The 15005-nt window shown below is 51.0% G+C and overlaps 1 protein-coding gene across 2 annotated transcripts in view; it reads left to right on the plus strand.

Annotated features, from left to right (window-relative positions):
* The window catches only part of MGAT5B (alpha-1,6-mannosylglycoprotein 6-beta-N-acetylglucosaminyltransferase B), a 69839-nt gene that overhangs the window by 5321 nt on the left and 49513 nt on the right, over window positions 1-15005 (plus strand). For both annotated transcript variants that reach the window (XM_030506501.2, XM_030506503.2), the window contains exon 2: window positions 1137-1249. In XM_030506501.2, the coding sequence (XP_030362361.1) occupies window positions 1137-1249 (113 nt within the window). The remainder of the gene's footprint in view (window positions 1-1136; window positions 1250-15005) is intronic.

The following is a 15005-nucleotide window of genomic DNA, read 5'->3' on the forward strand; positions in this document are numbered from 1 at the left end:
TGCTGAGATTCCCAGTACAGCCATGGCTCTGGGAGCTGTTGTACATGGTGCCTGGCAGCAGCACTGCCCATGTGCCTGCTGGAGGATGCAGCACCTCTGAGGAGACTTGGAAGCAGCAGCCGCATCTCTGAGAGGTGGAAAGAGGCCAAGTGTCCATCCCTCCTTTGTGCACAATAACTCTCCTCGTGCACAGAGCTCCTGCCTTCAGCGTTTTTACCCCCGAATAAAGTTACCAGCCTGAATTTGGCCTAAACAGGAGCAGCACTGAGAGCTCCTGCCTCTCTTGTAGCTGGAGGTGACCATGAGCTCAGCTGGGAATGATGTGCAGGTCAGTATCCTGGCTGGTGTATCCCACTTTCCTGCCAGCCTGGATGAACAAAGCAGTGATAGGATGGTCCCAGGTCACCATGTGTGCCACCAGCACTTGTTCCTTCTCATCCTGCTGTGCACAGGGCTGCCTGTGCCATGCAGGTGATGCCGGACACAATGGTGAATACCAGTGGCCTAGTTACAGCAGGAACAAAAGACTTTTTTTCTTAACAAAAATGTGGTTTGGGGTTTTTTTTAGATCCTTTTGGAGGAAGGGAAGGTACAAGGTCTCTCTTTTCCCTGGACTTTCCCAGGAGGAAGATGGGTATTGTTTATTGTAGTGGTTCCTGTGGTGTGTGTTATTGGCTGGGTCTAATAGAGCATTGTAAGGGCAGTTGTGGTCTGGCTCAGCTTTCCCACCTAAGGTGAAAGTCTCTGCTCCCTCTTGAGGCCTGCCATGGGAGCAAGCTGCAGGGATTTTGGAGGGTGTTCGCAGGCAAAACGCCCCTGCTCAGTGCTGGGGTTTGGGCAGACGCATCTTTGGGCTTTTCCTGAAGCATGTGTGGGTCTGGCTGTTATTGGGGTGAGGTGCTGGTGTGCTCTGGCAGGGCTGGGGCTGCAGAGATGCTCCTTGCCCAGGCTGGATGGGCTCAGCCACAGGGATGGAGGCAGGGATTGTCCTGACTGCCTCTTCCAGACACCTCAAACAGCAGCTCCTGCTGCTGTGTGGAGGGGTTACCGCAGGGGGGTGAAGGATGGTGGGGCCGCCCCAGGAGCAAGCCGGTTCCTTGTCACACCTCTCTACAGCTCTGCTTTCCCTCCCGCAGGATATTCGTGCTGGGCATTGGATTTTTCACCCTGTGCTTCCTAATGACGTCGCTGGGAGGGCAGTTCTCAGCCAAGCGCCTGGGGGACTCGCCCTTCACCATCCGGACCGAAGGTGAGTGCGGCTCCATGCCCGTCCTGTACCGCGGGATGCTCCCTGACCCCCATGTGCGTGGTCCAGCTCTGACAGGCACCAGGGATGCAGGGAGCATGGTGCTCAGTTGCCTCCATTCCCAAGGCTCCCTCCTGACCTGTTTCAGGACAGCTTGGGATCCTGTTAGTCCTTCTTGCCATGGTGCAGGCACTTTGCAGCCGTGTGGCTAAAGCCTGGCTGTGTTCACATCCAGAGGTGTTCACAGCGGAGATGCGTGTGTGTTGGAGTGTGGATGCTGACCCTGGCTCGCAGCAGAGGGGTGGGGAAACACCAGTGACTGGGGCTGATAGCATTAGACCTTCAGCTGGAGGTGGTGTGGGTTGCGTGGGTTGCACCCGGGCTGATGTGCTGAGGATTTGGCTTGGGTGCTTGGAGGGTTTTGGGCAGTTTTGGACAGTGCTTTGGGGTAGTTTTGGTCTGCAGGGAGTGGAAATTGTCCCTTAGGGATGGGAAAATAAAAGGCCTTTGTGGTTTCATGAAGGTGCTGAGATGTAGAAGATAAATATTCTGATTTTTAGCAAGTGTGCTTTCAGCTTGGTCAGTCCACCATGGTCTTCTCCTCCACACCAAAGGCGTGGATGGATCTGAGCTCCCCAGCCTGACCTGGTATGGGATTTTTGGGCAATAAATCCTTTCCTTGTGGTGCTGGAAGTGCTAGTTGCTTTCCTACAGAAGAAGAGGACTAACGTGGTGGTTTCCAGAAGTGGAATGGTGCTTTTAAACTGCTCAGTTGACTTCCAGAGAGATGGCTGTGCAGTTGGCTTTGTTTTCTCCCCCATGGATGGAGCACACGGCAGCTGGCATTGCACCCCTTGTGCTCCCCTAATTGTCCCCATCACCCTTCTCCATTAAGCTCCTTCTCCAAGGGGCTGGCTGACCTCCAGCAGGTTGCTGGAGAGTGTTTTACCATGGTTGGGATACCTGCCCTGCGAGGAGGGTGGGTGCTGTGTTAATGTCCCTGTCCCCATGCCAGGCACTGCTTCTGTCATGGCTGGTGGGTGAAGCTTGGTTATAGGGGATTTCTTCCTTCTTGGGATGAGAAGCAGCAGATGAGGAGGATGTGCAGAAGAAGGCCCTGGACCACCACTTTCTCCAAACTTGGCTTTTGAGGACTTGGGTCCTGAAAAGATTTATAAGTTCACAATAAAAGGTGACACTTGTTGCAGCTTCCCTCTGTCCCAGGAGAGCCCCGGTGTCTCCAGGGGGGTTGCAGACAACTAGAGGAAAGGCAGATGGGTCCTGATTAACTGTGGGACCAGCCTGAGCTGAGGGATGGCACAGGTTGTGCTGCAAACGGCAGCAAAGGTTTCCAGAACCCCCTGGTCCCACCCCAGAGGACTCTAAAGTTGTGGCAACAAGATGATTATTCAGCTTCTTTATCCCCTTTCTGGACGCTTTGGAGTGGAATAGCTTTTCCCATCCTTATTATTAAATTTAACCCACAATTTACACAATTTATTAATATAAAATAATATTCTTATTATTGTTAAATTTAACCCACAATTTATTCCACTGATTCCCATCCTTACACGTCTCTTGTTTGCTGGGCACAATGTTAGCACAGTCCTGGAGCTGGATCCAAAGAAACCTCCCTTTTCAGGCTCTCACACCTCTGAGTCCTCCCTGATTACTGCTTTTGTGATTAAATCAAGGGGTGTAAATGGGTGTGAGGTGTGTAAACCTTGCATCCGAGATCCCAGCCCTCTTCCAGCCCCCTTGGCTCTGCTAAGGGGTGTGCTGTGAGTCCTGGCCTTGCCAGCTAGGAGAAATGCCTGCTGCTTTGCTCTGAGGCTGCACAGGTCTGGACATTACAGGTCTGGTGATGGCTGGTTGGTCCCGTTTAAAGAAGGAAAAAACCATCCTGATCAAGTTCCTCTAATATTTCAGGCTTTTGGTCTCTGGGCTCTGTAACTGGCTAAGCCAAGTTGTGCTTTGTTGGGAAGCACAGAATTTCAATGTAAAACCATTTTTTTCCTTTATTGAATGGATTTGCCAAGCAAGGAAGTGCTTCCAGATGAGTTGCTGCCAATTTGGCTGTCGCTGCAATTCTTGTTGGGGAAGATTTGGTTCATTCATGGTCTTGTACACCGTTTTGAAACATGAAGCATCCTTTCTCCTGTCTGTGGAAGAAGGGATGCTGTTCTGGAAGATTATATTCTTTGTCCATAGGACTAACCTGGGAGGCTTTTTTCTAGCTCTGTAACACTGGGTTCAGGCTGTTGGGGGTCAGACTTCCTTGTCATACTGGTCCATAGGGACAATGCCTACTGGTCCCACTGGGAAATGGGGAGTCAAAGCCTCCGGGAAGCTGGCAAGGTGGAGAAACTCCATCCTTGGAGACAAACACATGAGGCTGTGGGCAGGTCTAACCCCGGCTCTGCTCTGTGTGGAGCAGGAGATTGGGGAAGGGACCCAGAGGTCCCTCCTGTCTGGCATGGTGCTGAGCCCACATGGAGGAGCACTGGATGCACGTCGAAGCCGGTGCAGGTTGATGGGAACAGAATTCAATGTGCTGCTTATTAGTGCTGCGATGTCTCAATAGGTCTGTGTGGGTAACAAACTGGCATTTAATTAACGTGTTATGGATCCTAAGGAAAGCCAAGAAATACTGCTAGTTATCGTTGCTGTTAAGTGCACAGTGTGGTCTGAAGGTGAGTGCAAAGCAGCGGGTTAATTTTGCTGGGCTGATCAGCTCTTGATGTAGGTAATAGTGGGAATTGGGCCAGCGTTCACACAAACATGGACAGGTTCAGGGCTGTTGGCTTTGGAGGAGTTATTGGGTGCATGGCCTCAGGTCTGCCATGTGTTGAAGGTTTGAGTATCTGCTGGTGTGAAATGCGCTGGAGTGCACTGGTGGTCCTGCCTGGGGAAGGAGCCTGGTCCCTGCTGCCGCTCTCCTCTCCACATGAGCTCATCAAGTGTTGCATTTAATGGGCCCTTTTGAGCATTATTCATTAATTGATTAATTCTTTATCACAAGCTGGCAGCATCTCTCCCCGTGTGCTCTGGGTGTGGGCTGCTTTACCCGTGCAGCTGGGGTATTTAGTTGGGTATGTTGTGCCTAGCGAGTGTCGGCTCCGGAGGTCCTTCCTGGGGGTCATCCTGGCTTTTGTGGCTCTTTGGTCTAGTCCTTGCTCCCATGTGTCCTGCCAGGCCCAGCAGTGATGCTGTGCACGTGAAGCTGCCCATGCCCTTAAATGTCTGCAGCCGAGTCCTTAAAAATCATTTGCATCCAAGGAATACCATTTGTGGGTAAGTAAGTGGTGAAGTTCATGGTGCCACCTAGGCTAGGGCTGTTCCTGTTTCTCCCTGGGTGTCCTGACCAGCCCAGCACTGAACCTTGGATATTGCAATCCAAGGGGAAGCTTACGAAAATGCCCCACACTTGTCCAGAACTTTCTTGGCTTCTGAACTGTGTAAGCAGCTGATCAAAACCAAAATGAAGATAGATACTAGGCAGGAACCTGAAAAGGAGAAACGAATAATATCACAGTCCAAAAGTTAATCCCATTCTAAATTTTATTTTTATATGTGAATCCCCTTCTCAGAGGCTCTCTCCAAAAGCCAACTTTGCCGACGTGTGCCAGAAATCATTCCTCGGATGGGTTCTCTGCTCGGTGATTCGATGCAGCAGCAGCTTAACGTCTTAACAAGAAATAAAAACCCCTCTTCTGAAATGCAAGTTATTTTATCCTAATCCGCTGCTGTCAAGTAAACACAGACAAAGGTTTCTTTGTTTTGAAATGGCCACTGAGAGAGTTTGTTCTGCAAACAAAGATCCAGATGAAAAAGAAGAGCAGACAAGTCTATAAATTTTGGATGCGGGAGGCACTTTGGGAAGGGCTCTGCACGCGAGAGATTGAGCTTTCTGTGCCCTTTTCTCACCTCCTTTTTAGAATTTAAAATGTTTGGGGTTTTTTTTTCCAAGCATTTTTTACTTTTGTTTTACTGCTGGAGTCAAGCAGGGGCAGGGGCTGATCCACCAGAAGCCCCCAAATCTTTAGTGGTGGTGCTTGCAGCATGGCTGGGGAGGGGTTTGGTTGTGGTCCCTCTGCCCATCGCTGTGCCCCAGGCTGGTTTTGGTGATGATGTACATCCTGCTGGCGGGGCTTGCTGCTGCAGGGGATTACTGGAGGAAAATAGGTTATTAAGTGTTAAAACGTGGTTAGATGGGGCTGGAATATTGCCTGCAGCTGCAGTAGCTAGTTTAAAACACAGAAAGACTTCTGATTTCTCCTGCTGTTGATCCTGTATGGTGGGGTATGAGGCGCTGGAGGAATTTGCTGCAGGTCCAGGGGATGTGTAGGACAATTCCTGATGTCCCGAAATGGCTGGAGCTGAGCTGTGCCCTTGCTGATTCTTGTAAGAGGGCTCTGATTTAATTTCAGCTGACCTTGGTGGTACTCGGCTACAAGTGCTTTGAGTGTATCATATAGATATAGATATCTCAGTGCTTGGCCTGTTTGTGCTGCAACAGCAGCTCTCGTGCTGAGGTCCTTGATTCTGAATGCCTTTGGGAAGTGGTGGCTTGCTGAGCACTGGAGCTGTGTTTTTACTCTTCCCATAACTGCCTTTTCAACCTGTTTTCAAGTGTTTCCTGCCCGGGTTGGTGCTCAGCTTGAGAACTCGGCACCTGCCTTTTTCCACACAAAACCAGCTCCCAGCAGCATCTCCAGCTGGTTTCCTGTTGGTGACCACAGTCAGGCCCCTGTGTTGAGTTTCCTCAGTAGCTTTTGGAAACAGGGTCAAGTGAGGACAGGGAACCAAGAAAGGACAAGGCTGGGGGAGAGCTGATTTTAGAGCACAAGCTTGGACACGCAAGAGAGCAGAGTTGAAGCACATCCTCTGCCAGGCTGCTCACCTTGTCCTGTGTTGCTGAGAGGTGTTTTGGGGTCCGATCTCCTCGGGACTGGAGGGTATGAACTCTCATGGGATATTAAACAGCTTGTGGGCAGATTTCCTAGTCCTGTGCCATTGGGATTTTCTGCAGCTGGGCAACGTTAACTTCTTTGACCTGCAATCTGTCTGGAGGTGGGCAGCGAAGAGCTTCTGCTGCAAAAGCCTCTGGGATTTAGCCATTCGCTTTCATTTTGCAGAAAAAGAAAAATAACTTTTACAAGTTATGGAGAAAGCCTGCAGGGGCAGCTCCCCTTGCTGGCTTGGGGCATCTTATCCTGGGTGCAGGCTGTGAGTGAAGCTGAGCACCAGTGCTCCCCTGGAATAGCTCTGGTTTGCTGTGTTGGGTCTCTCAGGAGAGGTCCAGCAGACAACAAGCAAAGCATGATGCACTGAAAACAGTGTTTAACACCTGCTGGCAGAAATCCTACCCTGCTTTCCCAAACCCAGCACCCCTCCTGTGTTCCAGCTACTGGAGTGCTCTGCCTTTCCCATGGCTGTTGCTTGCTCCAGTTCCTGGAGTCTCACCTGCTTAAAGTGATTTCTTCCATCAATGAACACAGACGAGGAGAGAGGGAGATACAGCACAGCTGTATCCTTTGGTGTTTGTGGCTTCTGTTTCATCCCAGAGCAGGGATGTTGGTGGAGGGGCAGGAATTGTGCTGCAGGAGGTAATGTTCAAGGTTGCTGGGGGTTTTGTAGGGCATCTTCACCATTCCAGAGCCATAGTACCGTGAAGCAATGGGATCTCATGTTATTTCAATTCCTTGAATTGCTCTCCCAGGAGCAGAGCAAAAAGGCCAAATAGAAACGTGAGAACCTACATAATCTCCTTGGAGGGGTCCTTTGCTCCCATTCCTCTCTCTGCTGGTTTTCCTTTTGCTCCAGCAGCATCCCAGCTGGGTTATCATGGCCAGGTTCCATCGCTGTTTGCTCTCTCAGAAGACGCAGAAAGGTCAAGCTCAGATTTGCTAACGATCAGAGTGAGCTTGAATAACTCTGTGGTCCTCCCTCACAGACAACTGTACTGGGAGGGGAGGAGGAGAAGGGGGAGATCTGTGTGCATGATCCTGACCTGCTGCATTCCCTCTGCGTGCAGCTCATCATGAGGGAGGACGACAGAGGAGGGAATGGCTTGGTTCAGCTCTGCCTGCGAGGTCCTGGCTGCAGGGAGATGCTGCTCAGCCCAGAAGAGCTTTAAAGCAAAGCACAGATGTGTTCATCCTCACATCCCAGTTCCCTCTCTCTGGGGAAAAGTAATTGCTGGACCCATTTGCAAACTCAGGTGCTGCCACTTGTGATAGATCCCGTTTTGCTCCTCAGCTCTTTTTCAGTGGAGCACATAGTTCTGACAGGAGCTTGAGTTGCTTTGTGGCTTTGCCAATCTCTTTTCTTACCTGACCTTGCTGGAGAGAGCACCCCGGAGCAAGGGCTTAGGCTGCTGCCTCCTTGAGACATGATGCAGAGACATGTGGTTCCAGGGATGCTCCTGTTCCCTTTGCTTTCAAAAAGTCATATGAGTTATAAATTGATCTTACTGCCTTCAATGCACGGTGAAGATGAGAGGAAAACCAGTTGCAAAGACTCGTGTAACCAAGTGATGGTGATGAAGGGATACAGGCAGAGTGACAGAGGGAGCTGGCAGACTCTGCTCTGCAAACTCAGCACTGCTTATTCCCATTTTCATCCTGAGCGAGATACAACTCTCTCCTGGGCTGCTCGTGCTATGTTTTGATGTTGTCTGCCGAGCAGCTCTGGATAACGTCTGCAGCAGCTTTTAAGCAGCTTGTCAGGATCCACTACTTGAGCGTGTCTCGCCAGGCAGCACCGGGATGCTTGTCCAGGAGCAGGGATGAGGCTGTTCTCATAGTCTTAATCCAGAATTTGCTTATGGAAAACCCTCTCATAAGGCAGCAGGAGGTCTCCTCCCTGATCCCCTCTTCCCATAGTGCCTGTGGGGCTGTTATCCACAGCGATTCCACAGTCCCCATGGAGAGAGTGTGGGTAAGGGAGTACCTGTCACCTCCCTGGGACCTGCAGATCCTGCACATCCCCAATACTTCATTATTCTGCTGCTGCATCTGGAGTTGGATTAGAGTCTCCTGGAGCCTGGGGGCTGCTGGAGGGGTGCCAGCCAGGAGACACCCATGGGGAGGAGCATGCTGAGCAGTTCTCCAGTGCCTGGGGCTCGTTTCCAGCCTTACTGCTTCCATCCCATCCAAAGCTGTTCCAAGCAACCCCGGAGCCTGGAGCAGCCAGCTAATGTTGTCAGAAGTTGCCTGGTCCGTGCCAAGCCAAGCTGGTCAGTGCTGGGAGCACCTCCTTGATGAGGAGCCGTGCTGGGGAAATGGGCTTTTGATTTTTCCTCCCCTATTAAAATGCTGGGGCTGACTCCAGCCAGCCCAGAGATGATGTGCTCTGCCAGCTCCTGCTGATCAGGACTGTTCTCTTGCTTCCTCATGTCCAAGCACTGGTGGGGAAAAGGGGGTTAATGGAGACCCCAAAGCAGAGCCCAGATGCAGGGTGAGGACTTCCTGCCCATCCCCAGCCCTGCTCCCTGCCAGCTCCTGCCAGATGCTCAGTTGCTCCAGGGGCTGTTTTAAATGGATAACGCCGCATGCGGCAGCAATAACAACTTATTCTGCTCTTCCTGTTGAGTACAGGGAGGCTTCTTTAATTACGGGCTAAAGTGTTGCTCTGTGCTGAGGAATGGTTGTTAATGATGGTGATGGGTGCTGCTGGGAGTGACCGTGGGTGTCAGCTACACCCTATGCAGCACCCTGGGGAGCAAGTGCTGTTGCATGGGCAACACAGGGGTGTCCTTAATTTTCATGTATTAGGGAGCAGACCATTGCTTTGCCTGGGTGGAGAAAGTGAGGGTTGATTAAAATAATGTGTCATCTCCTGTGCCTGCTTCTTCTGGTGTCCCCATGGGCCACCCCACTTCAGTCCCGGAGTGCTGCATCCCCCATTGGGTTGGTGAACATGCATCATGCTCCCATCTCCAACCCACATTTGGAAAAGGGAGTTTAAAGTGGAAGTGTAAAACTTTACTGCTCTGATTAAATTGCTGTTGCAGGCAGGGAAATGAGTGCTGTTAAAATAAGGGAAATAAAAGGGTCTTTGGGGGCTCACTGGGGTTAGTGAGGGGATGTGCTGAGTGGTAAATGCAGATTGGAGCTTTGCAGGGTACAGAGGGGTAAAAAGTGTAAGGGCTGCTGCAGTAGTGCTTAATCCACGCTGGGAACCTCCCTCTTCCTGCAGAAGTGCCCATTAGATACAATTGCTGCTCAGAATTTCGTGCCTACAGGCTTGAAAAGAAAAGAAACCCCGTAATGCCACCAAAGTGATTGGAAAATGGAAGTGTGAATTCACCAGTCTTAAAGTGGTGGAGGGGAGAGAAAGATCTCCTTGCCCCTTTCCCTGCTGCTGTGTTGGAGGAGGGAGGAGCAGCATCCTGTTGGCCCCAGGCACTCTGTTATCTCCATAAGCAGGGACTCCCAGGGAATGATTAAATCAATTAATAGATTTTCTATAGCTCATAAGGAAGTCAAATGGCATTTCCATCAACGTGCGATGAGCAAACACCCCGCCAAGCCAGGAGGAATGTTAACGGCTCTTTATGCTTTTATTATCCCTTTTCACTCCTAAATCAAAATTCATCCTGAGCCTGCGAGGCAGCAGGTACTTCAGAAAATAAAACTAGCACAGTGGGAACCATAGCAGCCTCTCTAAAAGCTGGTTTTGCCACTGATTTATTTGTTTCTTGGGCTTAAATGAGAGACCAGGGCTCACTTTGGCTCAGGCAGAGATTAGCCAAGCTTGTCCCATGGCTCTGCCGATGACCCCGGCTCATGTGGGCTCTGCTTTGGGCTGCTGCCCCACTCTGCTGCTGTTGGAAGGATCCAGCCACTGGGCTCAGCAGGTTTGAAGTTTTCTTCCATGGGTTTGGAGGAAGGGGATGATTTATCCATCCCTGGAAACAGAGTGGCAGGATGCCTGGCACTGTTTGGCCAGTGTTTTTGGCTGAAGGAGAAATGGTAATCATTTTGGAAATGTTAAATTAGTGAGTTCTGCTGTTTCTGAAACATAATGTTTTGGGGCAGCTGTAAATGAGGCTGTGGTCTCCAGTGCTGGATGTGCAGAGCCAAGCCACGGTGGTGCCGAGCTTGCTGAAGCCTCTGCTTGATCTTGGGGTGGGCAAATCGTAGAATCCCAGACTGGTTTGGGTTGGAAAGGACCTTAAAGCTCATCCAGCTCCAACCCCCTGCCACGGGCAGGGACACCTTCCACTAGAGCAGGTTGCTCCAAGCCCCTGTGTCCAACCTGGCCTTGAACACTGCCAGGGATGGGGCAGCCACAGCTTCTCTGGGCACCCTGTGCCAGCGCCTCAGCACCCTCACAGGGAAGAACTTCTTCCTTATATCTAACCTAAATCTCCCCTCTCCTAGGAGAACTACTAGAATTGTACTAGAAGCACTAGTTGAGATAAATACCCATGGAGAGGCATCTCTCTTATAAAGACAAAGAACTGAATTGAGGGTTAGTGATGGAGGCGTCCCTGGCTTGTGGGGTCTGTGGAGCTGCTCTGGGACCGGTGTTGCTCCTTGCCTGCAGCTGGGGGTCCCAGTTGCAAAACTGGGTTCCAGTTTGCTCTCAAAGCCATCAGCCAGCCCAGGGTCCAGCTCTGCCCTGGGAGCACTGGTGTCCTCAGGGCTTTGCTACCACCAACTGCCCTTGAGCCAGCCTGTGCTGGAGGCCTTGTGTTTTAGGAAGCAATTTAAACTTGACGTTAATCTTGTGCTTTGAAAGCCTCGTCTGCAGCGTGAAGTGCCTGGAGCACTGCAGAACGGCTTTAAAATGCAATTTAAAATAGTGCTGGCTGGCAATAGAGGAGCAACTAAAAATACCCTGCTGGTACTTTGAAAAAAACCAATAATGGGGGATGAGGAGGAGGAAAAAGGTGGGTTAAAAAGATAAAATAAATAAAAGCTGAACTGCAGCTTATGCTGGGGTTGTATGTATCCATCTCCTCTTCACCAGCCGTCTCCTGGGACTGCTGGAAGAGGAGACGATGACCGAGATAATTTTGCTCACCTGCAGAGTGATGGCTTGTTGCAGGCCTTGTGGCACTGTCCCCATGTCCCACAGGGGACACCAGGTCTCTTCTGTGTGTGTGTGTGGAGGTAAGAAGTAAGAAAAGTTGGTAGAACAGCCCTGCGCTCTCCCTTGCAGCGATGAAACCTTCCTGTCTGTGAATGTAAGTGTCTATTTGTATTGCTGGCCTTCCTGCTTTTTGTTATTTATATGGAAATAGGGAGCAAATGTGTGTTAGGGCAGAGATGGAGCTGCAGCCTGCTCTTACAGGCATTTCCGTTCATGCGGTGGGGCAGGGGGAGCCGCATGGGTGGAGAAGTGGCAGAAGCCCCTTCTGCAGGCTTAGCTTGGGATCCTACAGCCAAAGGGCTGCCCTGAGGGAGGGACCCAGTGGGGCTGGTGTGGGGACACGGGGCTGGCACCCTCTGTCCGGGCTGGAGGATGGCTGGTGGGACCTTGGGTGGAGACTGAGCTTTGCTCAGGACCTCTCTGGCCTCTCTCTAACCAACCTCCTCCATGAAACCTACTGGGGCATCATCCTTCCATGGGGAATCATCTTTCCATGGTGCCTTGCCCTTCCATGGGGCAGGACCTGCAGTGTGCTGGGGCATGGGGCTGCAGGAGGGAAGCAGAGGAATGGCTCATTGCTCATGATGCTGCTGAGGAGTGGAGCCCAGGGATGTGGCTTTGCCGTTGCTGTCTGGGAGCAGGGTGGCCAGAGTGGTGCCTGGCTGTAGGGGTGCCATGGCACTTGTGGAAGTGATTTATGGGGGTGAACAGCATTGCTTCCCATCTGCTGGTGCTGGTTTGGACAACGTGACTGCCACGGCACAGATGGTGCTCACTTTCAGCCAGGGAACTTCTGCAGCACATTGGTCCCCATGCTGTGATGTCTTGGCTGTGGGGAAGCTAGAGGCGTCTCTTGAGCCTATGGCATGGTTGTGATAAGAGCTTGGATGGGTCGTGGCACACGACTGCTGGCCCCGTGGTGCCAGAGCTGGCTGTGCAGGGCACAGCAGGACCTGATGGGCTCTGCCTGCTCCTGGATGCAGTGAGAGGGAGAGAAAACACCACTGAGGCTGCGTGTTTGCTGCTGATTGCACAGCAGTGATGAAAGGATGGATGAATCCAGGGGGTAGATGATATCAGGCAGCAGGACATAATCTACTTTACCAGCCGATGTCTTAAGGCTGCTTAAGTTGGCTGATTACCAGGGAACCACTCTGTTTCCAGCCTTTTCCAGTGGCTCAGCAGCAGATCGATGGTGTAGCTGGAGCTGTACCCAAGTGTCCACTTCACTGGCTGCTTCATGGGGCACCCTCAGATGCTTCTGGTGTGACAGGTCCCTGTGTGGCTCCTTGTACTCTTTGTGTTGGGGCATTGGCTAAGCAGGTCCATACTTTTTTCTGTATAACTTAGAATCATAAATCCATAGTAGTTTAACGGCAAATGTGGATGGGTTTGCTGTAGGCAGCAATGGGCTGTGAGTGGGTGCCCTTGAGGGGTGCAGGCACCCAGCAGGACCCGATCCATCCCTGCAGCAGCATCCCCCAGGGTGGGTGCCGAAGGGATGGAGATCGAGGTAGAGGCCTTGGGCTTTCTTGTTGCTAGTTAGTGCTGGGTCCCTGGGCTGTGATTGTAATGGATTATGTGTCAGGGTTAGCCGGAGCCTGTGGCTAGTTGGCTCTTTGGTCTTTTAATCTGTTTGAATCAAAATCAATAGTGAAAGCAAATAGAGGAGCTCAGGAGGGGAAGAGAAGTGAAGGGCTGGTGCTTTGCTCCCCGGGAACCAGGGAGGTGCTGGGCTGGGGTCCTCCCTGGGAGGATGGGGTTCTCCCTGAGATAATGGGGTCCCCAGGACAGCCCTGGATACCAGCCACCCAAGGAGCAGGGTGGTGAGGTCTGGGTCCAGTTCCTTCTTCAAGAAACCCTTCAAGAGTACATTGTCCTTTTGAGGGGTGTAAGTAGCCTGGAATTGTCCTTCAAAGGAGAAAACCGAAGCAAAGAAAAGGATGCTTTAGATTGAAATTAATTCAGCTGGTATTTTCAATGGACATAAGTAATGTCTTACCATCTCTGAGCAAATTCCCTTCTTGTACCAGAGCGCTCAGCTGTTAAAAGATAGCCAGGCAGGGATAGGAGTTATGTTTGAGAAGTGAGAGAGGGGAATCAACAACAAATCAGACATGTATGAACAGTGGAGATATATTGTAGAATTACATTTTAAATGTCAGGGGGATGTTTTGGCGCTATTCATACTGGTCTGCGGAGCCTTGGTCTCCCCCCCGGTACAGTTGGTGATGGGCTCACGTGGCTGCCTGCACCGACTAGGAGGAAAAGACAAGGGATGCATTAGAGCGAGCAGCAGTGTGCGGCTCAAACACCGTATCTACTACATGTTTCTCTTCCCCATCTTCTCGTCATGAAGCTGAGCAGAGTGAGACCCCTCGAGCAGGATGGAGCTGAGTGACCCAGGGATGGGGAGCTGCCCTCAGGGTCTAGCTACACAGGGCAAGGAGGTTGGAATCAGTCCAAGTGGCTAATGGGAACATGCCCCAGAGTGCTATTTTTTTTATCTCCTGAGGGGTTTTAGCTCCATTTGAAAACCTCAGCCTAAGTGTCCATATAAATCCATGTGACAGGGTGGCATCCTGCACGCTCCATCTATGCTTGTGAAGTGCTGGGTGGAGATGGCTCCCAGTGTGAGCAATGGTGGGGTGGCTTGGGGAGGATGCTCAGCACCCTAAACCACGATGCCTGAGCAAGGAAACTCCTTCCCATCTGCTCCTTCTCCTGTGGCACAACCTGGGCTTTGCCCACACTGCTTTGCATCATCTCCACTGGTCCCAGCACTGTGTTGGGCTGCCAGCAGGGAGTCCCCTTGCTGTGGCCAGGCTGGAGATGGAATGAAATGCTGCTTTCTCAGTTCACTCCTGTGTAGTTGCCCTGAGGCATCTGGCATTGAACTTCATGCTTGAGTCCAGGTCTGCACACGCAGCAAAACTCACCTGTGCTCTGTCCTGGCTCCCATTCCTGGAGGCTTCAGTGGCAGGTAGTGGCAGGGGTAGGGATGCCTGCCTGGGGATGTTTTCATCCAGGAAGGTGTTTTAAAGACAAGTGTATCATTAGAGAATTCCCTTGGGTTTTGGCCAAATTTGAGCATATGGGCTGTTGACTATTCCACTGGTTTCACAGCGAAACTATTTCTTCTTCCTCTAGACATCACCCTTAGGGGATGCCTTCTTTTTTTCCCCTGATTTCATCCAATTACTTAGCTGTATGCTCTTCTGAAGCACCATAAATAATTCTCCTCCCTCTGCTGTGTTTATCAGCATGTCTCATGAAATCCAGTAAGATATGATTGATTGCAATCATTATTTCCTAGTGCTGCTATGAAAACCTCTATCAGGTTCAGTGATTGCCTTTAAAGAGTGGCTGCCACTCAGGAAAACTGTCAGAAACCTATCCTACTTTAGCAAACTCCGATTAATCTGTTGATCAGTTTTAGCTGGATTTTCTTTCCCATCATTGCTGCTTATCAAAGGTAATGAGAATATTTTTCCTTTGTGATTAGCAGCTTGCTTGCCATTTAAGAAGAAGGGGCTCGCAGGACTATTTCATGCTTTTGAGTTGGGTTTGGGTTTATCCTTGTCTGCCTACAGTGCTGGTTGCAAGTCTGCTGGGGATCTTTGTCACTGGTTTCAGCGGGGGTAGCTGGGGGTAC

This window comes from Strigops habroptila, chromosome 14, assembly GCF_004027225.2.
Source record: "Strigops habroptila isolate Jane chromosome 14, bStrHab1.2.pri, whole genome shotgun sequence".
In the NCBI taxonomy this organism is placed as follows: domain Eukaryota; kingdom Metazoa; phylum Chordata; class Aves; order Psittaciformes; family Psittacidae; genus Strigops; species Strigops habroptila.